This window comes from Vulpes vulpes, chromosome 13, assembly GCF_048418805.1.
Source record: "Vulpes vulpes isolate BD-2025 chromosome 13, VulVul3, whole genome shotgun sequence".
Lineage (NCBI taxonomy): Eukaryota > Metazoa > Chordata > Mammalia > Carnivora > Canidae > Vulpes > Vulpes vulpes.
The window spans coordinates 63354976-63380260 of NC_132792.1; the positions used below are offsets into that span (position 1 = coordinate 63354976).

The following is a 25285-nucleotide window of genomic DNA, read 5'->3' on the forward strand; positions in this document are numbered from 1 at the left end:
AGTTCAGTCCTCATCTTGCCCAACCTGTCAGCGGCATCCTATTCACTCCCTTCTCTCTGGAAACACTTTCTTCCCTTGCCTTCCAGGCTGCTCCTGGCCTAGTTTCTTTTCATGCTATTTACTCTGAATGCTGGAGAGTCCCAGGGTTCGGCCTGTGGATCCTTCTCTTTTCTTTCCACTCTCACTCTCTGAGTGACCTCACCGTGTCACATGGCCTTGAAGGCCTTCCATGCTGATGGTTTCTACCGCCATCGTTCTGGCTTAGATGTCTTGCTTGAACTTCAGATTCAGTTGCCTACTTGACGTCTCCACTCAATGTCTATTAAGTATTTCATATTTTCCCTGCCGAAGATTCAGCCCCTGGTCTTCTCTTAAAGCCTCTTCCCTACCCCAGTTTAATGGCAACTTCATCCTTCCAGTTGTTTAGGACAAAAAAACCTCAGGCTCATCCTTGGCCACCTACCCACCCCCTCCTGCCCGGCCCTCAACATCTCTGACCTCATGTTGCCCTCACTCACTCTGTTCCATTCACCATGTTCTGAAACCATTCTGGTGTTCTCCGCCTTCAAGTACCTTCCCAGAGAGCCACGTGGCTCAGTCCTTCCTTCCACTGGTCTTCCAGTAACAGTTGCCTTCTCAGTGTGGTTGGCTGAGACCCTGAGGATATTCAGGTCTTAATACCTGGAACCTGCAAACGTTATAAAGCTAAAGGAACTCTATAGATGTGATTAAAGACTTTTTGAGATGGAAAGATTATCCTGGATTATTTGGGTGGACCAAAAATGTAATCAGCAGCAGCCTTATAAGAGAGAGACGGAAGGAGATTTGACATAAAGAAGGTCGACATGACCACTGAAAGCAAGTTGCTACATTGCTGGCTGTGACAATGCAGAAAGGAGCTATGATCCATGGTTGCAAAAAGGGCAGCTGGAAAGAGGAAGGTAACAGATTCTCTTCTAGAGCCTCTGAATGGAGTGTTGCCTTTTTACACCTTGATTTTGGTCCAGTAAAACGAATTTTGGGAAAAACTGGAGTTAGAGTTTCAGAACTCTAACAGAATAAATGTATGTTGTTTTAAGCTACCAAGTTCATGGTAATTTGTTACAGCAGCAATAACTAACCAATAGGTCTTCTCTGGCTATCTTCTCTAAAATTGCACCCTCTCCTCCAACAACCCATTCTCCTTTACTTTCTTTTTAATACCTATCAACATGTAATATGCTCTACATTTTACTAGCTTATTGTCTACCCCATCTACCCCACCTTCACACTTAGCACCAGGTATGTTTTGTTTCTTGCTGTACCCTAGGGATGAGAACACTGTAAACCTGCAGTGAATGTGGAGTCCTTCCTTCCTGGCCATGTTCCTGTTCTTTAATACTGGCTCCTTTTCCACCATTCAGAGTGCAAATCATTTGCAAATCCAAGTGCCTAAGGAGGCTGGTAGATAATGTAAATGAGAGATCAGAGCTGCTGGCAGTCTGTGTAGCTCTTGTGCAGAATGAGTGGTGGGCTGTATGCCAGGGTGTCTCAGGAAGCTGAAATGCATGCCCTGTTCAAAGAAGGCAGCCACCACTTCACTTCAGCCCCGGCAGACTTTCCAGATGAAATGTGGGCCCAATGATGCCATTTCCCAATTTTCCAAGATTTTTATCTGAAATTTCCAACTTTCTAAATGCATAACCTATTAAAAAAATAAGCTCCATTTTGCCATTCCTGCTTTAACACTGCTGTTCTTGGGGACCTCATTCTCTTCTTTGCAGTTTCCGAAGACATTTGCTTCCACACCTAGTTTCAATTGTCTGCTATACACATGGCTGAGTTCCAATTCACTTCTGAGCTCTAGAAAAATACAGTCAATTACCTGTTGATGGTCTTCTTCACCTGGATATACCTGAGACATGTCCAATTTGAAGTTCCTAAGGTAAGTTATCTTCCTCCTAAAGCTAACCCTCTCATAGTCCCTATCTTGGTAACTGGGCCTAATGTTTACCTGAGACCTTACCCAGAAACTCCAACCTTTCTTTCCATCTCACTAATCAGATAGAAAATCCCGATTTTAATGAACTCTTCAATATTTCTCATATCTACACCTTGTACCAGCTGCTTCTCCTTGGTACCTGAAGCCATCATCTTTTAGCTGGAGCATTACAATTACTTCTAGTCTTTCCTCTCCACTGTACACTGCCACACCAGAAAGCTCTAACATAATTCTAATCGTGCCACCCTCGTCATTCAACCATTCCAAAACCATGTTCTACAGGACACTGGTTCCAAGGGATATGAATGCTGTTGCTAGATAAAAAGCTTTATGATAACACAGATTTAGAACAGAGTTTTTAAAAAGTTTTTTTTTTTTTTTTTTTTTTTTTTTTTTTACCTTGTAGGACTTTTCAGAGCCTTTCATGTGCTAATCATCCTGATTCAACAAAAGCACTAGGCTTTTGAGCAGTTACACATTTATTTAGCCATGGAGACATTTAGCTTTTTTTCCATGAGGCATCACAAAGTATTAGTGTTTCACAGTGAGAGCTATTGCTTCCATAGCTTTCCATCATCTATAGGACATAATTCAAATTCTTTAGCATAGGACTAAGAACGGGACTGTAAAGCTAGAATATCTGGGTTCAAATTATGACTGTGTCATTTGCTTAGCTGTGTGACACTGGACAAATTTCTTTTTTTCATGATTTTATTATTTTTTAAAATCTGTAATATGAAGATAATAATACAATATGGCATAGGGTTGTTGTAGGGATTACAGGACATGTAAAGTATGTAGGACAGTACCTGGCACATAGTAAGTGCCTAATGAGTGCTATATTCTTGTTCAGGGTCTGTCTTCTCCATCCTCACCTCCGATGAAGGTAAGTCTGGATTTAATTACTTTTAGATCCTGGAACTACATCTCTTGCCAACAGTGCTGCTCTTCCCAGTCACCAGAAATTCTTCTCTAGTCCCCCTTCTTTCACCTTATCTCTACTTGGTAGCTCAAAATTTTACATGTTTTCCCGGGCTGACGTGGGCATTCGCACATTCCACGAGTATTTACCAGGTGGCTACTATACACCTTGCATTGCTAGAGGGGGAGTCAGATATGTAATAACGTTTAATACCCTGACTCCTTGCACATGCCAGGGCAGCGAAGCTCCTGGTGATCTCTCACATCTGTCTTTCTCTGCACTCCCTGTCCCCTGCGTTCCCCACAGGCCCATTTCACAAACCCTGTCCCCTCATCCAACTACCTGCTAGACTTTAAACTGCTCCAGAGCCTTTCACCTTTGCATCCCCAGCACCTAGAATAGTTTTTGGCACAAGACATACTCCCAGTACAAATGTTTTGATTGGGTACGGGCATCTGTCTTGGTCACTGCCCTGCCATGGCTGTTACTGCACGGGACAGGCAGGCACCGTCCTCTCCCGGCCTTACTGCCTTAACGGTAGAACAAGCCGGTACCACCGGCCTCGGTGCTCTGCGCGTGGTCGGGGCACGCCGCTACCACCTGCCCCACCTGCCCCACCTGCCCCACGCTCCGACGTGGAGCGGGCACGCGCAACGCTCTCCCCTTCCCCAAGGCAGGGCACGTGCGGCCCGGGCGGGTCGCACCCAGCGGGGCTGCGCGGGCACCGCGGCATCCTCCGGCCCCCCGCCCGCCCGCCCGCGGGCCCCGCACTCACGCTGCTCGCTGCAGTTGCCTCAGCAAGTGCGCGGCCCGGGCGCGGGCGGCCGCAGCCATGGCTGCGCAGTCGGCCTTCCAGGAGCCGCCCCTCCGCCCCCGCCCCGCCGCCCCTCCGCCGGCCAATCCCGGCGCCGCCCCGCTGCCCCCGCCCACTCGGCCGAGCCCGCCCCCCCCCCGCTAACTCTCCGGCCCTGGCCGTAGCCTTCTTTGAATCAGGACCCTTTTCCCACGAGCCAAAATCTCATCCACCTCTGAAATTGCCGTAAAGGTAACTGCTCTGTAGGATCTTTGGTACTTCCTTAAGTCTCTCTACTTAAAAGCCTTTATTTCACATGTTGGGTATAGGGGAAAGGGAGAGAAACGAGGGCTTTTACCACTGGTTCCTTTAAAATGCTACTTTGCCTTCCTATTTTCCAAATAAGTTATTAAGACATTGCATTTAAGCTGTTTTAATAATAAATAAGGACCTTGCAAAAAGCCCAGGGATTATTTTCTACAGGGCCAGGGCTGTGTCCAACTGCTGAATCAAAAGTCTAAAACAAAAAAAAAAAAAAACCCCAGAAAATTCCCAAAACAGTAACAACGAAACACCCTGGGCAGTTGAGAACTTAAAATGTGTTAAGTGCTCTAGAGTAGCTTTTGATGAAGTTAAGGTACCATTAAATGGTTTCATCAGTAGTTACCAACTTTTCATGATCACACTGTACCGCTTAGCAGGGCCAAGTGTTCCACCTCACAGTGGGAAAGCTGATCAATGATGGCAAAGTTCAACTTCAACTTAATCACAAAGTATCCTAACATAGTATCAATTTAACATCTGTGTTTATAGTAATATATGTAATTTGAATTAATCTTTTCTTCTATAGCAATTTCTAAAGACGACATAAAAGTGAGGCAACACTGAAAAAGGACAAAGTGAACTCCCAATTTAAATTTCCTATCAACTATCAGACCAAAAAAACAGAGTAGAGTGGCTCATGAGTCTCCCCTGGATTCTAGATGTACTATGAATCCTTTTCAGTAGGTACTGATTTACTAAGATCAATTAGGGAAAGAGGCCCATAAAAGCTATTAACATTTGACCTCCTAATTAAACCAGTTAAGGTCAGTTTGACAAATGAATAAAAAATAACAGTGTTCCAGTTAAAGATCTGGTGGGTTTATCTTTTCTCAAAATAGATCCTACCTGAAGTTAAAAAAAAAAAAATTGGGACATAAATGTTGAAAAGATTTAAGTATTTTCTGGATTAATGAGGATGATTATCATTATTTAGTGAAGCCCAAATTTATAATTTACCATAAATGTTTTCACAGTAATAAAAAGCATAAAATCCTTTTTCAAAGAGACAGTTGTACAGCACTTTCAATATTACATCTGTTACTTATTACTAACTCTTACTTCTTTTGGTATCACTGAAATCATAAATTACCCGCTTTATATTTTTTAGAAAGCAAATTAAAATAATGTTAATCAGGTATCCCCTGGCTTTACTTAGAATTTCTACCAAAAGCCAAAATGTCAAAAGCAACGTTAGATACACACTTTTATTAATTAAATAACTTTCATAAGTTACTTGTAAGTCATTTTAAATTGTTATCTTTCTGTCCCCTCCCCCTTGCTTTGATACACTCCTTTGTTATAAAAATAATGCAGAAATCAAATATAAGTCTGAAAAACGACCAACTTTCCCTCAGTTTCCAAAGTCAAAAAGAAAAAAAATACGTCTTTAAAAATAGAACTCATTCCCAGTTTCCACTGAATTCTTTCCTTGATTCTTAGGTCCTCAAATACATCCTTTAATCTCCAGCCAATTCTTGGTTGTGGGAAAAACATTACTTTGTAGAGTCCAGCATTTACATACTATCCTGGGGGGCGGGAGGAGGGCAGCCTATCCCTTCAACCTCAAGCTCAGTGAAGGCAGCACATCTTTTTCAACATTACTGGCCCCCCAACCCAGTAACTAGAACTTAACATTTAGTATAGTTCTTCGTTTACAGACGGGTCCGAGGGTGAAAATTACTTTCTTCTTTTCCCTCCTTGGTGTTGCCCTCCTTTCCTCTTGCCACCCAAACGAGGCGGCCCAGAGTTCATCTTGCCTCCCAAGCCCCCTTTTCTCTTCCCGGCCTGGCTGGGCGGGGCACCTTTCCTCTGGCCCCCAGGGCCCTGCCGGCCGCCTTTTCTCTTGCCCTTCTGGCTCATTTTCCTCCTCTTTGCAGCCTCCTCTTGGTCCTCTTCCCTCATCTGTTTATTGGTGGCCCTCGTCACGTCCAGCTGAGGTTTTTTGCTGTTCATCACCCGCAGCATCTCCAACTGGCTCTTCTTCTCAGCTGCAAAGTCCCCGAAAAGGGGCTGAAACTTCCTCTTCTTGCCGGAGCTGCGGGGCGCCTTCTCCTTGGGCAAGCGCTCCTGGAAACGCCCCACAGAGGCGGTGGAGACCTTGGCCACCTGCATGGCGCGGCCCAATTCCTCCTTACTCTGGTGTCCCGTAGGGTGCATGCCGGCCGCACTGGGCAGCTGCATCTTGTGCGCGCGAGCCAGGTTGCGCAGCCGGTTCAGCTCATTCTTAGCCACGCGTTCCTTCTTGGCTTGGATCCGCTTGGCGAACTGGTCCTCTAAGGGGTCGGCACCGCCGGGCACCTCGATCAACCATTCCTTAGTGTCATCCCGAGCGCGCTGGTAGCCCCAGCGGCGTCGCCATTGGCCACTCACCTCGTCCCACACGAGATTGGTCTTCTTCTTGGGACGGATGCCCTTGAGACGCGCGAACTGCTGCCAGCGTGTAAGCGGCCGCGGCCGGGGCACCGGCTTCTCGCGCGGCAGGCGCGTGGTGGGCTCCGGCAGGCGTGCCACCAGCGCCTCCTCCACGCGCTCCGTGGGCAGCTGCCACAGCTGGTTGATGAGCAGCTGCGTGTTGTCCCGCGCCAGGGCCTGCAGCTCAGCCTCCGGCGAGGGTCCCGCGCGCCGCAGCCCCGCTGGGGGGTTCCGGTCAGACGCCAGCAGGTTGCCCAGGTCGAACTCCAGCTCCAGCTCCTTGTGCACCGTGATGCGCTGCAGCTTCTCTGCCTCGTCCCGCTCCGCCTTTGCCAGCAGCTCCTCCACGCTCGGGCCCTCCATGGCTCGGCCTCGGCTCACTCGCTCCGGGAAAGCACTTCAAAGCCCTTCTCTGCCAACGCCGGCTCTCGCCCCGGCAACGCAAGCACGTGCGGCCGCCGAGACGCTCGTTCCGGAAGAGAAAGCTTCACTTCCGGGGCACCCGGAACAGGCTCCCAGTCCCGGCAACCCGAGGAAAGGCCGGCAGAGAGCGGTGTTGGAGAGCAGATGGGATTCCCGGAGGCCCTTCGGCGGGAGCCCGGAGGTAGGCGGAGCTGGCCCAGGAGTCTGGACTACATTTTCCAGGGCTAACTGGGGCTGTGGCTCCCAGGATGCAGCGGCGTAAGGGGCGGTGCAAATTTTGGACGTCGAGTTCGAGGGCTCCGCGAGCGACTGCTAACCATTTCAGCGTAAAATCAGTTCACGAGATGTTTTCGCTTCTGGGACTAGATAAATTATATTTTGCCCGAGCCCAGACCCGTTCACGGGGGGTGGGGGTGGGGGTGGGGGGAGTCCTAGGTGTGGGCCGAGAGACACGTCCCACAACTGCACGTAAAGCTAACTGTGGAAGATTTGGTTTGTTTTCCAGGCGAACGGGCACTGGCAATTAGGTTGCCCTAAGTGGGCGCGGGGGTGCGCCCAGAGCCCCGGGATCTCATCCTCTCCAGGCTTGTGGCAAAAGAGCGCTGGGCTCTGCAGTGAGACTGCCCGAGTTCCAACCCTGCTGTTGGACCTTCGGGTATTTGGGCCTATTTTAAAAACCTGTAAGATGTGGTGGTAATAGTACTTACCTCTTAGGGCTGTTTCAAGGATAAATGAGTTAATATGTCTCTGAGGGAGCTTGGTATGGAACATAAGAGGGCTCAACGAATGTTAACGAAATTCCAATTATTAATCCTTCTAATCGCTCTGGGAGTAGGCTAAAGAGGCAGTGTTATACGGTGATCATACACCCGGTTCTTGGGTGAGATGACCTAGAATCACGTTTTACAGTCCCTGCTTTGGACAGATTGTTTAACCTAAGCCCAACTCATGAGCTGAAAATATGAAACATTAGTTCTCGGTATGTTAGCCATTGTTAATCACGGTATTCCACTGATGGCAAAGGAAGGCTCAGAGAAGGAAAATGACTTATCTTAAGGTTATACAACTAGGAAACGTGGGAGCAGGAATGATCTTAACTCTGGCTTTAACACGATTGACATATTCTCTGCAATGTCTTCAGGCTCTTGATACATAAAATGTGTGGTTCCTAGTCTGTTGCCCAGCAGCCTAGCATCACCTGAGAAGTTGTTGGACTTGCAGTCTCTGGCCTCAACCCAGGCGCAATGGTTCAGAGCCTTCATTTTAACAAAATCTCTGGGTAATGAGTATGTACACCATGTTTAGGAGGCACAGTGCTGATTGTGTGGCTTACAGGTTTGGTTTTGTTTTTTAATGGGAAGTTAGGAGTTGTAAAGAGAGGGTTATGCTGGAAAATTAGCCCATGGAAATGGACATAATAGCTCTTAGGAAATAGATTGTGTTGAGTTTCAGCTAGAGGGGGCATTAGGCGTAGCCCATCTACCATACCTCCCCCCTGAGTTTGGTTTCTGTAGCTCACTATCTTTCCTCAGCTTCCCTTTGTTCATTCACTCATCATGCATTTAGTGAGCACATTTTGTGCATCAGACAGTATGCTGCAACCTTTTTTCCCTTTTCTAAAAGTATTTTAGGTGGCAGTTACGAATAGAGCTGCTATAAACAAACAAAAAGTGTTCTAGGATTTGCAGGGTTTTTTCTGCCTTTGTCTTAACACTCAGCACCAAGTCTTTAATACCACTTGTATTGTGGGGTCAAGGCCAGGCCAAAGGCCATATTAGGTAACTGCCTTGAACCTAGCCTTGACCCTTAAAAGAAAAGGTTTTGTGATTTACCTAGGAGAGTGTTACAGACATTGATGTGGCTGTGCTGGACTTGGCTTAGTTTCTGATTCATTCACTCATTCTTTCAACAAACATGTGAATGATTGCCATATTCCAGACAGTAGACGTGAAGATTATTGAGATTGTGTGGAACAGTAGAGAAGAAAGAAAGGTTAAGAGAAATTTGCACTTGGGCTTTTAATAGGAAGGTCACGTTTGCAGGATTTTAGTTCCTCTGTCAATCTTCAGAGTTCGGGGAGAAAAAGAGCAAATGTCAACAGGTGTCCAAAGAACAAATGTTAACAGGTGTTAAATGGTAAACGGTGAGTTCTCACTGTATGAAATGCTATTTGGTTTGAATTATATATGTCAGCTCTTTTTGAGCTCTAATTGTTTTATACTGAATGGTTTTTTTCAGTCCAGGTCAGTTTTAATTTCCTTATGATGGGAGACTGATTTTTACTTCCACTTTGCCAATGATAATTCTGGATACATAACAGGTATTCAATACCTGATTGAACAAATAAACCTATTAAATAGACTTTTCTAAATTCAAAAAAAGGATTAATGTTGGCTGTTAGATTCATTGCATTGTGAACAAAATTATTAAGATTGGTATTTGTGGCTTGAAAAAAATCTTAGTGAGGCAAGTAGGTGAGTGGTGGTCTCCAGCTTGTATTTTTATCATCTTTATGTTAGGCAAGATTTTGCAGTGTCAAGAAAAAGCCTACCAAAGATGTGCAAATACATGTGAATATATTTTAACAATACACGAAATGGTTGTATATCTTTTGTTGTTTTTTTCCCCTTTGTCTTTTCTCTTTGTTGGTTTCTCTTCCTTCTTTTGATGCATAATGCAGACAGATCCTAAGTTTGGTCATCAGACTCTGTTTTTCTCTTTATATTGGGGCCATGAGCTGGCCCCAAATAGCTCTTTATTCCATGGTATGATAGTGCTCCTTATGCTTGTCTTCTCTGCCATTTCATTCACACTTGTCCACATGGTTCTTAGAGGTACATTTTTATTCCTTTCCTTTTCAGAGCTGCAGATTCAAATCTCCAACCACTTGGTGGGCTCTTCCACAATACTCTGAAGTCAGTATGTCTAAGACTACGTTACACATCATCTTCCTGAAAATTTACTTCTTCCGTCATCCACCCATCCATCCACATTTTTTTTCCTCAACAAGTTTATGGAAGGCCTTTCATACCCAAGGTATTGTGCTGGACATTGGGAATACAATGATTAGTAAAAACAGTCTTAGTTGATGTTATCATCATTCTAGTTTAGTTACTCAGGCTTGAAACTGATGTCATCCTTGACTTTTCTCAACTCCAAATCCAAATCAGTCTTAAAGTTCTGCTAAATTTGTGTCTGTATTGTATCTCTCTCATTCCCACTATCACTACCTTACCCCTAGACCAATTCTCTTCCATCTACTTCTCCAGATCTTCTCTCTACTCTGCTCTCTGCCCTTGGCTTCCAGCTGGATGTGGCTAGCAGGAAGCAATGACAGAAGCTCAGAGAGTGTAAAGAGTTTAAGGTGAAGGCATGTATGCTCCTTGCCCTCTGCAGATTGCCATGGGTTGACTGGTTCCTCTGAAAGGCTGTAGTTCCAATCAGGTAGTTCCCTCCATTTAGCCATACTCTCTCAGCTCCTCTAAAGTTCTCCTCTGGTTGATGCAGGCCTACAAGTTGTCATGGCTCTTGTTGTTGTGTCACTACTCTCTGTGAGTTTCCTTAAACCATACTCACATCTTTGTAATATTCCCTTTGTTGATCTTTCTTAAATTACCCAGCTTGACTGCTGCCTGTTTCCTACCAGGGCCCTGACTGATGCCCAAGGAGCAATTCTGGGAGCATCCTTACAGTCCCTTCCTTATGTTGCCTCTTCAGGTCAGTCCAGAGGATTTATCTTCTATTGATCTGGCAAAATCACTCTTCTCATAAATTCTCTTCTCTGCCTAACAAAATAATGGTTATTCTTGGTCTTGGATGGCCATGAGCTGGCTCCAAATAGCTCTTTATTCCATGGTATGATAGTGCTCCTTATGCTTGTTTTCTAAATATCTCTTCCCCATTCCTATTTTTCTATCTTAGTTACCTTTCTAGAGTCTTAAGAACATTCCTCAAGAAAGGCAAAAATGAGGCATAGGACAGAACAGTCAACAATTATATTATTTTAGAAACTATTGAGAAGTATTTCAATAAGAAAAGTGAACTAATAGAGATTTTTTTTTTTTCTCCCCAGTCAGGGGCAAGAAGGTTAAAGGCGTGAAAGTAATACCTTTACGTTCCCTCAAAACATAACTACTTTGTTCAGTAAGACATTTTTGTAAGTATTCCCCGTATTCCCCCCCCCCCCTTTTTTTTTTGATGCTGCATTAACTTAGATTTACTTTCTGAATGTTTCTCAATTGCCCCTTTCTGGTAGCGGAAATTGTTAGGGATGATTCAATCTTTAATCCTGCTGTGAACATAGTTATTTTGAGCATTTTTGTCTAGGAAGTTCAATGTGCTAGTAATTTGATAAAATAGCAGAAAAGGGCCCTTAAAATGCTTACGTTATTTCCACATGGTTCATTTTCACTGATTTATAATTTTAATTTGGAAGTACCTGAAGGGAAGATTTAATTTTGAAAATTTCTTAATCATAGACAAAATCTGTGCATTCATATGCTTCAGTTTTAGTCAGAAACCCATTGTTTTGTTTTACAAATGAACATAGAAGTTATATTATTAAGATTTTGTGTAGTTAGTATAAAAGCAGATAGAATAACTACCTAACATTATACATTTGCCTAGAGGGGACTTTGTATTTGAGGATAGTAAAAATGCTGGTAGCATTTTAAAATTGACTTAAGTTGATTTGCTATCTGTAAAATACACAGTGGTTTCTGTTTTTCAAAAATGGGCATATACAGTTTGCTAAGAAAATTGCATTTCCCAAAATCTTACCACCACCTGTAAGATACGAGCACCACTGGCTGATGGTTTTCCTTCATAAGACGTCTTCAGTAAATCCCAAGGGAATGAGATTGGTGTTAGGCTTTAAATTTTACCTTTGTAAGATGTTCAATAAAAAGAATGAAAGATTGATTTAAAAAGGAAAACTGAAGTTTCAGAATCTTAGGGATATTTGCACTCAAAGAATCCAGTAACAAAATTTAGATCCATTTATTTAAAAAGCCATTTTTTTATTATATTTTAACTTATGAAAGTAAAATTGCAATGACCAAGAAATCTTTTTGTGTTTTTCTTGATTAATAATTTTTTTTCTATTTCTTGATTAATAGAGTGAGACCAAATTTTGTAAGACTTTAGAGTAGATTTACTCTAGATTAGGCTGTTGAGGCATGAATTGAAAGCAACTTCATTGCCACGGAGATTTCAGTTTGTCTTTCCAATCACAGATCATGTATGAACATATATTAATCTGCCAATAAAATTTTTCTGCTAAATTTCCCACATAAGCAATGTCAAGAGTACATAGTAAAGTTATTGTTATGTGAAATAAACATTAATTCTTGGTCCCTCTTAACCCAGAATTATTTCTAAACATTGTTAACCCTATTATTTTTTAGATTACATCTATGAAAATTAAAAACAATGAATAGAAACTCTAAAAATGTGACCACGTATAGGGGAAATGCTGTAGTCTACACTTTGTCGAGATATTTTTCCTTGCTACAGAAAGACAGCAGAGGAAAAAAACCTCTTTTGTGGCAAGTAGGTGTGATATGTGTCCTTGATAGCATCCAGAAGTGCACTGCAGTCTCATCTAGGTCCCTGTGAGCCACTTGGTAATGCAGAGGATCCAGTTAGTTGTGGTGTGTGTACTTTCCCCCAAGGCCTAAGAAGGACTTAATATTTAGAATGTATAAATAAGGTTCCTGGCGTTTTCCAGTATTTATTTTACTTGCTTCATTATCTGAGATAGTATGAATTTTCAGCTGGGCAAACTGACTTCTTATTGTGAGTCCCTGTTTCCCTTCTCTGGAAAGCCTGTGGATTTTAGAAGTGATACAGTTAGGTTTCAGGCGTCAGTTATTCGCCTGGAAAATGAAAGATTTTGACTGGGTGGCCATTACCATTCATCTCTAAGATTCTTTTCTTTTGTTAAAAACCTGTGCTTTTCAAACATTCCAATATTGTTTTCCTGTGATTTCCCATAAATCCCATTTTACAAACCTCCCCCTCTTCCTGAGTCATTATCTCACTTCCTAGGTTGGCTGTATGACTCCACATAGTGAAACAGCTCTTTGCATGCATTAGGAGATTGACTACAAGTGTGAATAGGTTTTTAATAATGTGGAGGCTGTGTTCTGTAGGTTACTTACAATGCTTTTCTTTTTTTTTTTACGTTATTATTATTATTATTTTTGCTTACCATTAAACTTCTTTGAGAATTGGAAGGTAGGGTAGAGAATGAGCAGGATATAAGCCATTTTTCTATTTGTTAGCTGTACTGGAAAAATGTCTCATAGGGAAGAAGATAGAAGATATATTTATAAAATATTTGATTTATAAAGTCAGATCTGAGGATGAAAGATTGTGGATTGACTTTATTTGTGTCTATCTGGGCCCAAGATCTAGACCTGATGATGTTTTTTGATTGAAACAATCAACTGAAACCTTTGTAGAGAAAGTTTTTTAAAAAACTTCAAAGTTAACTCCTTCCCATAGTAAAATTGGGGCAGTTTTGTGTTTCCTGGTTTGGTGTCGCTTCAGATAAAGCTAGTGAGAGAATTTCAACACCAGGAAGGTGAAATAGAATAAAATATAATAATGTTGCTGGTATGTTTAGTAACTATCATTATGGGAATAAGTAAGTTTTGGTAATTTCCGGCCTGATTATGTGGGGACAGATTCCCCAAGGGATCATCACTCCATCTGAAAAATGGGCTAACATATAATTTCTCAATTTTAGAGTTCTGTGAGTTGGAGATAAATTATTCAAATACACGTTTGCAAAGAAATTTAGAGAGGTAATCAGGAGACAGGTTCTGGCTCTGTCTTTGCTATTCTATACTTACTTCTATGCGGCTTTGGTAAGTCATGTCACCCCTTTGTGTGTCTGTTATGTTATCTATGAATTGAGCTTTACTAGCTTCTCTAGGCTGCTTCTAGATCCATGTAGGATCCTGTGCTTTTAAGATGGTCTTAGGTAGAAAGAGTGGATGATGGTGAAACATACACTTGAAGACAGAATTCTTTTTTTTTTTTTTATTAAAGATTTTGTTTATTTATGAGAGACACCAAGAGGCAGACACAGACAGAGGGAGAAGCAGATTGCACACAGGGAGCCCAATGTGGGACTCCATCCTGGGACTGTAGGATCATACCCTGAGCCAAAGGCAGACACTCAACTGCTGAGCCATGCAGGTGTCCTGAAGATAGAGTTCTTAATTGGGGTTCCATGGGTGAGCTTCAGAGGGATAGGGATCCCCTGATGTTTTATGCAAATATGTGTGCATATGCATGCGCATATGCATGTTCATTTTTGTGAATAGATCATTTTTTCCCTCCATTGGATTTTCTATTTATTCATTCATTCATTCATTCATTCATTCATTCATGAGAGACAGAAAGAGAGAGAGAGAGAGGCAGATACAGGCAGATGGAGAAGCAGGCTCCATGCAGGGAGCCCGACGTGGGACTCGATCCCGGGTCTCCAGGTTCAGGCCCTGGGCTGAAGGCGGCGCTAAACCGCTGAGCCACCCGGGCTGCCCTCCATTGGATTTTCTAAGGCATCTGTGACTCTCTACCCTTCCTTCACATGGTTAAGAACTACTGTATTGTATAGAAGAGGAAGATAAGTGAAGGCTAAAGAGAGTGATGATAAAAGCTTTATGAAAGAAGAGGAAATGGAGTTGGCCTTTTAGCCTGGGCAGGGTTTGCTATTCTAGTAGATGGTAACAGGAGGAATAAAGGCATATAGCCAGTGTTGATGGAGCAGGTACAATGTATCAGACACAGATTATCTTTATAAATTCTCACCATAGGACTAGGAGGTAGATATTAATGGTATCTTCATTTTATTTTATTTTATTTTTTAAAAGATTTTATTTATTCATGAGAGACACACAGAGAGAAGCAGAGACATAGGCAGAGGGAGTAGCAGGCTCCCCACAGGGAGCCCGATGTAGGACTTGATCTCAAGACTTCGGGATCATGACCTGAGCTAAAGGTAGACGCTCAACCACTGAGCCACGGAGGTGTCCCAGTATCTTCATTTTATTGTGGAGAAGACTGATGATCACAAGGATTAAGTAACTTAACCAAGGTCTTGCAGTTAGTAAGTGGTAAACCAGGATGTGAACATTTTTAGTCTAATCCCAACAATTATCATATAGTGTTTTTCTCTTTTAATCTGTTAGTGTGGTAAATTATATTTATATATTTCATAGATTTTGCATTCTGGGATAAACACAGTCTGATCATGATGTATTATCTTTTCTATACTACTTGGTATAGATATTGGTATACTTTGGTTTGCTAATATTTTGTTTACATTTCTACATCTATGTTCATGGGTGATGTAGGCCTGTATTTTTCTTCTTTGAACTATCCTTGTCTTGCTTGAATATCAATATTATATAGTAACTTCACTGACTAAATTGAAGAGTATACCTTTTTATGATCACTGGTGGAGTTTGTATAAGATTGGAACAACAAGGGCAACCCTGGTGGCTTAGTGGTTTAGAGCCGCCTTCAGCCCGGGGTGTGATCCTGGAGACCTGGGATCGAGTCCTACATCGGGCTCCCTGCATGGAGCCTGCTTCTCCCTCTGCCTGTTTCTCTGCCTCTCTCTTTCTCTCTTTCTCTCTCTTTCTCTCTCTCTGTATCTCTCATGAATAAATAAATAAAATCTTAAAAAAAAAAAGAATTGGAACATCTGATTATTATTGGAACATCTAAATTATTTGATTATATCAAATTACCTAGGTTTGGTATTAACTTGGTGAAGAGTTTTTAAAGTTCTGATTCCAGGGGATCCCTGGGTGGCTCAGCAGTTTGGCGCCTGCCTTTGGCCCAGGGCATGATCCTGGAGTCTCAAGATCAAGTCCCAGGATCGAGTCCCAGGATCGAGTCCCATATCGGGCTCCCTGCATGGAGCTTGCTTCTCCCTCTGTGTCTCTGCCTCTCTCTCTCTGTCTCTGTCTCTTACAAATAAATAAATACAATCTTAAAAAAAAAAAAAGTTCTGATTCCATTTTAAAAGATGAAGCCATTTGATTTCTTAAAACAGTTGTAGTAGCATATATATCTAACATTACAAATTTACTGTCATAAAATTTTTATAATCTCTAAAAAATTCTCTTTGGGACGCCTGGGTGGCTTAGCGGTTTAGCACCTGCCTTTGGCCCAGGGTGTGGTCCTGGAGTCCTAGGATTGAGTCCCACATCTGGCTCCCTGCATGGAGCCTGCTTCTCCCTTTGCCTGTGTCTCTGCCTCCTCTCTGTGTCTCTCACGAATAAATAAATAAAATCTCTAAAAAATTCTCTTTATTTAAAGTTATATCCATCATATCACTCCTAATATTATTTAGTCTATTCTTTTTCTTGATAATCTTACTAGAGATTTTCTATTTTATAAGTTTTTACAAATATCCATTTTTCAGCTTAATTGATACTCTCCATTTTATCTTTATTTTCTGTTATTAATTTCTGCTTTTATTATCTTCATTCAACTTAGATTTTATTCTGTTATTCTTTTCAAACTTCTACAGTTTGACTTAAGTTCCTTAGTCTTCACACTTTATTCTTAATATGTGAGTATGTAAAGCTATGCCTTTCTCTTCAAGTAATGCTTTTTTACTACTTCTTACAACATTTTGATTTATGATACTTTGAATTTCATTTAGTTCTCTGTATTTTCCTGGAATATTTTTCTTCCTTTTATATTTCCCTTTTCTATATCTTTATGATTTAGGTGTTTCATGGTGAGTAGATATACCTAGACTTTTAGAATCCACCTGACAGTCTTCATTTTTTAACTAATGAAATGAAGTTGTCTTCATCAAAATAAAAAGCTTCTGCACAGTGAAGGAAACAATCACCAAAACTAAAAGGCAACCTTTGGAATGGGAGGAGATACTTGTAAATGACATCTAATAAAGGATTAGTATCTAAAGTACATAAAGAGCTTATAAAACTCAATACCCCGAAACAAATAATCCTGTTAAAAAATGGGGAGATATTTTTCCAGACATCCAGGTGGCAACAGACACATGAAAAAATGCTGAGTATTGCTCATCGTCAGGAAAATAAAAATCACAACTGCAATGAGATATCACCTCACACCAGTCAGAAGGGCTAAAAATAACAACATAAGAAACAATGGATATTGGCAAGGATGAAGAGAAAGGGGAACCCTTTGAAACTGTTGGTAGAAATGCAAACTGGTGAGCCCCTCTGGAAGACAGTATGTAAGAGTTGTCATTATGTTTTTATTAAAGTTCTCATTAGATTTCTTCTGCCATTAAATCTGTCTCAATAGGAGCCACCTATTCAGGTATGGTCCATAAACTTCTTGCCCTCTCCCATCCGCTAGGCCATGGCAGGGGGCTGAATCCTATGTGGAGCAGGGTTTGAGATCTCTAAGTATTGTGCTTCTCAATGCTGGGGAGGTTCAGTGACTTCCAGCTCTAGTTCTCCCTTAGGCAGTCTTAGCATTGAGCTTGGTCAGAGAAGTCAAGTTTCTCTGCATAGCTCAGTCCTCCTGGAGTTGTGAACAAGGTGTGTGCTCCAGTGGCTGCTCTGTTTGATTTCCTTGGGAACTAAATATCACAGATGAGGTTAGGATTGCCTCTGTCTTTAACAGTGAGTCTGTGAGCCACCTAATGTGTGTATGCACGCATGGGCGCGCGCGCACATACACACACACACACACACACACACCTCTCTTCCCCCATAAGCCATTTATTTTGGTTGCTAAATGATACTGGATGAAGCATGACACCTGGGTATATTCATAATCTACCTCAAACCTACCTTTCTGGTCTCTTTTTCTGCTCTTCCTCCTTACACCAAGTGTTTCATAAATGCTGGTTTATCCTTCTGTTTCTTGAGCACATGGTCTAGTTTTTCTATTTCCAAAATCTTTTTTCAAAAGCAGGAGAAACAAGAACGGTAACATTAGAAACACAGACCCAGGCTGACATCATCCCAAAATCTGTTTCCCAATGACATTTTTAAAAACAAATAAGGAAACTGAGTCTTGCTCAGGATCATATGGCTAATTTTAGTTAAGATTATTAAATGGTGAAATAAAAATCCAGACAGGAAGGAGGCTGGTGAAACAGTGTTGACAGAGTAGTCCTGCCAGTGAGATGCAGGAATAGAGGCAAGGTATTTCGTGAGAGTTGTTATTCATTCACTTAAATGTGTATTAGTTGGAATGTCACCACATGAATTAGGAGGTTACAATTGAGTGAGAAATATTTTATTTTTTATTTTTTTAATTGGAGTTCAATTTGCTAACGTATAGCATAACACCCAGTGCTCATCCCTTCAAGTGCCCCCCTCAGTGCCTGTCACCCAGTCACCCCAACCCCCCGCCCACTTCCCTTTCCAATACCCCTTGTTCGTTTCCCAGAGTTAGGTGTCTCTCATGTTCTGTTACTCTCACTGATATTTGAGTGAGAAATATTTTAAAATATTTAAATATTTTTAAATTTCTGCTCTATTAGAGACCAAAAATTTGAAAATGCATCATGTATTTGGGAAAACAGCAATTCTGAACTGCTGAAACATTTGAAGGGATAGTAGTAAGCGAGGCTGTGAAGATCACATGGGGCCAGATTGTTAAGGGTTTTGCATGTCATACTTTTTTCTATATTTATTCAACCAACATTTACTGAAAACTTACTGTATGCCAGAAGCCACACTAGCAATGGGGGATATAGGAGTGAGAAAGACAGTGTTTCTGTTCCTCAGGAGCTATAGGCATTAGGGAGTTGATGGAATGAAGCAATTTAAGCCTGTAGATTGATGGAAAATTCACTCTAGTGGCAGTCAAGGGGAAAGTGATGGGAGACAGAGAGTCTAGATAGGTAGAAGGCCGCTGCCTTAGTTCAAGAGAAAAATGATAGGAGCCTAGACTATGGAGGGTGATGGCAGTTGTCAGAGTAGATGTAATAGGGGAACATTCATGGGGTAGGGAGAAGGTAAAGGTGGCAGGACCCAGAGAGAGAGAGAGAGAGAGAGAGAGAGAGAGAGAGAGAGAGGCTGGCCAATAGCTTCTAGCTGTATCCTTCTTTGTCTGGTCTGAAGATGGTGGTGATGTTGCTGCATCTCAGCTCTTGTTTCTGCTTCTTATGGGCTCCCGGAGATAGAGAAAGAGAGTCTTAATGACCTATTTTGCCCCCCCCCCCCCACCTGGTCCCATTGCTTGAAGCATTGCACTGGTAAACACAGGATGTTGTTAGCTAGGTTAGGGTTCACAGTCAACTAGTTTGTAATAATTGAAAATGGTCTTGTGGAGAAATTAAATTATTTTCTAAATTTTTATTATAGCAGCTAGAGATCTCTTTGAGGTAATTCTATGAATTATCTTATATAGCTATTGTGAAAAGAATTGCTAAGTAAGGCAATATTATATAATTGTATGTATAAATATATAGTTTGAAATTTTTAATGACAGCTAGTTTTTGTTGTCTCTGTTTTCATTTAACAGCTGTAAAATTAAAGGGGAAATGGCAATTGCCATTTTAACAAAGGATATTTTACCAAATATCCTTTTGTCTCTCTTTCCTTCCTTTTGGCGTCTTGTAAAAATCTGTTTTCTTACACTATGCAACAAAAGGGTTTATTCCCTTGACAATATATTTAATAACAGAAAATTTAGCAAACACTATAGATACCTTCCAAGTTGTAACTCCTCAATTTATTATAAGCAAGTAAGTGCTGAGAACATTTTGTTACATTATATTTTTCTCCGGATTTATAACTCCCAGATTAGCAGTATGTGTAAGCTACACATGGCAGTTTATCTATGAAACATTCATGATAGCATTTTATGCTATTTGCAGCCTTGAAAATGGACACATGATAGGTAGGATATCTTTATTTTTTTACATTTTCTAGTTTGCATCAGTTGTGAATTAACAAATAATTAGCGAATGTCCAGTGCAATGGAATACCAAGTGCCATAGAGAGACAACAAGATGCCTGTATTGCAGGGATTGTTAATCCAACTGAAAAGACAAAATGCATTATGGAAGGCATATAAAAAATGTGGCAGTACTTCCCAGATATTGTAATGTACATGTATTTGCTCTCACTTTCTTACCCCCTTACTGGTCCCAATGCTCTTCATGGCCATATGCTTCCTACTTATCGTATGTAGAAAGAAGGGAAGTCATGTATCAATATTTTGGGAATAAGATCCAGTACCTCCCAAGAGGAAACAAGATCTGAATGAAGTGCCATCTAAATAAAGTGGAGGATAAAGTTTGAAAAGATACTTTAGTACTTATGAAGTTCTTTCAGATCTGTTTAGTAGTAACCAGTATGAAATTAAAAAAAAAAAACTTAAATACTTAAGTATTTAAAACTTATAAACTCACTGCCTGCCAAGAGAGTCCTAAGTTCATAAGTTTAATTAGGAAAAGTATTTTCTTATTTGATGCTGCTGCCTCTTCTGGTTTACTTTCAGAGAAGAGGGGTGACTTCCCCAGGAAACCCTGTCTTTGGCCTGGGGCCTCCATTGTGCTCTCCTCTCACCAGCACCAGAGCCTAGGCAAGATCAGGTGCTTAAGATGGTGCCAGAGTGTCATCAGATCAGTGCCTTCTGACTCTGTGACATTTGTCCTCTCCCCTCCTGGATTCTGTTCATTTTGGGTACAAAGGTTAGGCCTGAGCCCATTTGGGAAATGCTGTGGGCCTGGAGCCTGGGACTCATGACACATTATTGTGGATCCTTAGGATTTCTAATTTCTGTTCTGGACTTTCAGTCCTTCTATACTCTTGCTGAATCTAGATGCAACCTATCAAACTTATGTTTTGTACAATGAAATTATAAAAAATTTAATATACTATTTTAGAATTGAGACAAATGAAAGTGACAGTTATAATTTAAAATGTAAACTAATTGTCCAGTAGAACTGAAGTCATATACACAGAGTTTTGGAAAGTAAAACCTAGAGATATCACAAACTTGGATTTTATCATTTAAAAATGGCCTAAGTACTTTCTAAAGATTCTTCCATAGCATACTGAGTCAGGTGTTTTGTTTTGTTTTGTTTTTGATATAGTGGACTGAAAATGTAGCTCCAGGTTCTTGAACCTATAAGAATAGTTGATGTCGGTTAGGAATGATCACTCTAGTACCCAAAAGGGCCAGGCAGGAAATGTACCTGACTGAAACCAACAGCTGCCACACATTCTGACAAATTATTTGCAGAGATCTTTGCTGGCTTTGCTGGTCCAGAAATTTTAAAAATATTATTTAGCTACTATAGGTTAATCTGGGCCTGAAAATGATTACTCAAGAAACCTGTTAAATGTGTTTGCAAAGTCTCCTAGAACTAGCATTTCTCTGAAACGGTACCTGGATAAGCCTTCCAAGTGTCTGCTGTGTTTGTTTCTTTGAGTAACCACTTTGAAAGGACTTTCCAGTTTATGAGACTATAGTATAGTCTCATTTACTCTTAAACTTTATCAGCAAGCAAAAGAATAGTAAAAGAAAACAAAGATAATAAAAAACTGAAAAACTGTCATGAGAGTATAGTTTTCTAAATGTTGACACCAGAAAATCAGATATGGCTGAGAAACAGCAGCGTCTTTCCTGAAATATGCTCATCTGAACCAGAGTTGTTATAACTCAAAGCAAGAGGGATCCATTTTGAAGGCAAATGATCAAGGTTGCTATGGAAATGATGCAAGAAATGATTCAGAATATTACCCAGAAATACATTTCCTTGAATATTGATAAATCTCACGCAACATGTGCCAGTCTATGGCTATTATAAAATGAACTGGATATCAGAGATTCCTAGTGACTCTGTCTTCGGAACTGTCCATCATGTGTAACCCACACTTAGTTGCCTTTATAGGTACAAATGTGGAAACTTCTAGATGACACACTATGACACAGAGTTATGTACACAGAGTGGGAGGTTTTCAGATTTAAGTATATGTGAGAATCACTAAGAGTGTTTGTTACAAAAATTGGTTTTATTCTGATTCAGAGGATCTACAGACCACATTTTGAGACCCATTGCTTTAAAATGAAAAATAAGGGGCAGCCTGGGTGGCTCAGTGGTTTAGTGCTGCCTTCAGCCCAGGGCCTGATCCTGGGGACCCAGGATCAAGTCCCACATTGGGCTCCTTGCATGGAGCCTGCTTCTCCCTCTGCCTGTGTCTCTGCCTCTCTCTCTCTCTCTCTCTCTCTCTGTGTGTTTCTCATGAATAAATACATAAAATCTTAAAAAAAATAAAATGAAAAATAGGAAGCATCATATAGGTTTTGATTTGTTTTCTCAGTAAATGGTCTTGTTCACAGACTTTGGAAACCATTGCTTTAGCTGAAAAATGTTAAGATTCCTTCAAGAAAGGAAAATAGGTTTTATCATTACTCAGAGCCCATTTTTTTGCATATTCATGATGACCTCAAAGTTTATACTCCTAACTCAGAGCTTTTCTTTGAACTTTAGGTGTGTATATCTATCTGTCTGCTGGAACACTTCTACTGGAATGTCTAATACATTTCTTCCACTTCACATAGCCACATAAAAATCCTCCCTTCAAGCCTGGTCCTCTTGCAGTTTTCCCAATCTTGGTTAATGGCAACACTATTCTTCCAGCTGTCCAGGCCAAAAAACTTGGAATCATTCAAGGAAGTATTTTAAGTATTTTTCTTCTTTTTTATACCCCCCTTCTAATAGACTGACAAATCCCTTTGCCTCTACCTTCAAAATATATCTAGAATCTGATCATTTCCCCCCTACTTCTTGATACATCTTGGCCCAAGCTTTTAACTATCTCTTATCTGAATTATTGTGGCTCTCTGTACTGTTTGTTCTCTTTACTTCCATTCTTGTTCCTTTATAATCTATTCATAGCACAGCAGCAAGAGTGTTCTAAAATTAAAACTACATCATGTCCCTCTACTGCTCCAAGCCCTGCAGTGGTTTCCCTGTGTCACTCAGAGTAACAACCACACAACAGAGATTGACCTACAAAGTTGTAGATCTCTCTGATCTCTTCTTACATCTATCTCCCTCCTACTCACTTTCTTCTAGGCTCAGTGTCCTCCACACTATTTCTTGAGGCCACAATGCCTTTATACTAGCTGTTCCTTCATTGTACTAGCTGCTTGGAATGCTCTTCCCTGGGATACGTGAATGGTTCCCTTCCTCACCTCCTTCAAGTCTTTGCTCAGATGTTGCTTGCTCCAAGGGCCAACTTTTATTCCTTAATTTATTTGAAATCGTGATCCCCCTTCCCTCCTGCCCATCTTTTCTACCAGGAGTCCCCCAGTACCCTTTGCCCTGCTCTGATTTTCCATAGCCCCTATCCCCTAGTAAAATACTAGATTTGCTTTTCGTTTTTTCATTGATTGATTTTTCTTTCCCCCAGACTGGAACATAAAGGCCACAAGGAAGAAATTTTTATCCATTTTGTTTGTTGAAGTGTTCCTAGTGTTTAGAAAGGTGCTCAATAAATATTTCCTGAGTAAACTCAATGAAATGTTTATGGAGTAGTTACTAAAAATCAAGTGCTGTTCTAAGTTTAAGGAGTACAGCTCCAAAGAGGCTGGATAGCTCTGCCTTCGTGTGAAGATGATATTTCTCGTGGGAACCAACTGCAAAGCAGCGAAACTGCAGAATGTGCAACATTTTGTGTAGAGGCCAATGTGATAGAGCTGATGAAGTAGCCATAGCAGTCACGGATGGAGGAGAATACCTAGTAGCAGCCCTGCACAAAAGGCAGAGTGGATTGTAAAAGCTGTGGTAAGCAGGAAAGTGAAAACTTCCAGAAAACCGAGAGAGTTACAGAATACTAAAGTATAGGAATTACCGAAAAAAAAAAAATTAAGCCCAAAGAAGAAAGAATATGTGGGGAAAATGAAAAGAAAGCTTGTGTAAATAGCATATAATAAAAACTCCCACTAACAGTGTCTTAAGCACACAATGGTTTATTTCATTCCATGAAAGAAATCCACAGGAGGGAGCCAGGTGTTAGATGGAAGCTTCAGGACCCCACCAGTGACCAGTTGTCCTATCTCAGCACATGCCTTCTATCCTCAAAATCACTTCCTGGAAGGAAGCAAAGGGAAGGAAAAAGGAATGTTCCAGAAAATGACATAATACATCTCATGGACTAGAACTTAATCCCCTGGCCATACCTAGCTACAAAGGAGTCTAAGGAAACTTGTCTTATAATCCAGGGCCTTGCCCTCACAAATATCTCTCCCATAGTAATAAATGGATAAGTTGCAATTTCTTAGAAGAGGATCTAAGAGTAAAACCCAGAGCATAAGAGCACCTTGGTGACTCAGTCAGTTGAGCAGCCAACTTTTGGTTTTGGCTCAGGTCATGATGTCAGGATCCTGGGATCGAGCCCTATGTCAGGTTCTGCACTCAGTATGGAATCTGTGACTCTCTCTTTTCCTCTCCCTTTGCTCCTCCCCCAACTTGTGCACTCTTTCTCTTAAATAAATAGATAAATAAATAAATAAATAAATAAATAAATAAATAAATAAATATTTAAAACAAAACAAAGCCCACAGAGCATAAAAGAACCAGGCCAAGGGTTTTAATTATATCTGGTAGGAAGGATTGATAGTTAAAATTGTACTGTCTGTATAATTTGATACCCCTAGTTTTTGTGTGTTGAGGATAATTAGCAGGGAGGGAGATTTAGAAGTTACAAAACACTGATGTCCCTTGAAGAGATGGTGAGAATTTCAAATTGAAATGGTGCTTTATGCTTCTGACATGGAACATTGACTGTTTTAATGTCCTTTGAGTAAAGGAGTATAGCAACCTAAGAATTGGTATATCTTTTGGGCCACATTTAGGGAATCTTTGTAAAGAGGATTAGGAGTCATTTGTTTTAAAATTTATTTTAATGTTAGTATTTTAAAAAATAAAGGAACAGAGGTACCTGGGCAGCTCTGTCAGTTAAGTGTCTGACTCTTGATTTCGGCTCAGGTCATGACCTCAAGCCCGGAGCCTCAAGCTCCCAGCATGGAGCCTGTTTAAAATTCTCTCTCTCTCTCTCTCTCTCTCTCTCTCTCTCCCCCCTCCCCCACCCCCGTTTCCCAACCCCCCTTTCTACCAAAACAACAACAACAACAACAAAACCAAAACAACAACAACAACAACAAAAAACCTGACAAAAAAGGAATACATGTACAGTGAAAAGGACATCATTTCACTGCAGGCCATTATATTCTTAACCTTTCAGACTTTCAGTGGCTCTGCCCAGAAGCAACTAATTTTACCAGTTTCTTGTATAAGAAAGAGTCCTATAAAACTCATGAACCTTGTGAAAATGAATGCTTAGTTCTTATTGGTAACAGTGACTCCTCTGATTTGTAGGCATTAAGTAGAAGAACAAGCTAAAATGATACCATCTCTAAGAAACCCATCCATGAT

At 41.1% G+C, this 25285-nt stretch overlaps 3 protein-coding genes across 8 annotated transcripts in view; 1 reads left to right on the top strand and 2 right to left on the bottom strand.

Annotated features, from left to right (window-relative positions):
• ADHFE1 (alcohol dehydrogenase iron containing 1) overlaps window positions 1–3777 on the bottom strand; it is a 33627-nt gene extending 29850 nt beyond the window's left edge. The window contains exons 1-2 of one of the 3 annotated variants that reach the window (XM_072734623.1): window positions 3679–3757; window positions 519–688 (exon numbers count right to left, since the gene is read on the bottom strand). In XM_072734623.1, coding sequence (XP_072590724.1) covers window positions 519–535 — 17 coding nt within the window. In that variant the 5' untranslated portion in view covers window positions 536–688; window positions 3679–3757. Of the gene's footprint in view, window positions 1–518; window positions 689–3678 lie in introns of all 3 variants that reach the window. The other 2 variants (XM_072734621.1, XM_072734624.1) reach the window with 2 other exon arrangements.
• A 1434-nt stretch (window positions 3778–5211) lies between these two features.
• On the bottom strand, window positions 5212–6795 carry RRS1 (ribosome biogenesis regulator 1 homolog). Its single transcript, XM_026012100.2, has one exon. The coding sequence runs from the start codon at window positions 6793–6795 to the stop codon at window positions 5698–5700; it is 1098 nt and encodes a 365-aa protein (XP_025867885.1). The 3' UTR covers window positions 5212–5697.
• CRH (corticotropin releasing hormone) overlaps window positions 6473–25285 on the top strand; it is a 174570-nt gene continuing 155757 nt past the window's right edge. For 2 of the 4 annotated variants that reach the window (XM_072734632.1, XM_072734633.1), the window contains exon 1: window positions 6910–7036. The gene's annotated coding sequence lies outside the window, so the exon portion shown is untranslated. Of the gene's footprint in view, window positions 7037–25285 lie in introns of all 4 variants that reach the window. The other 2 variants (XM_072734631.1, XM_072734634.1) reach the window with 2 other exon arrangements.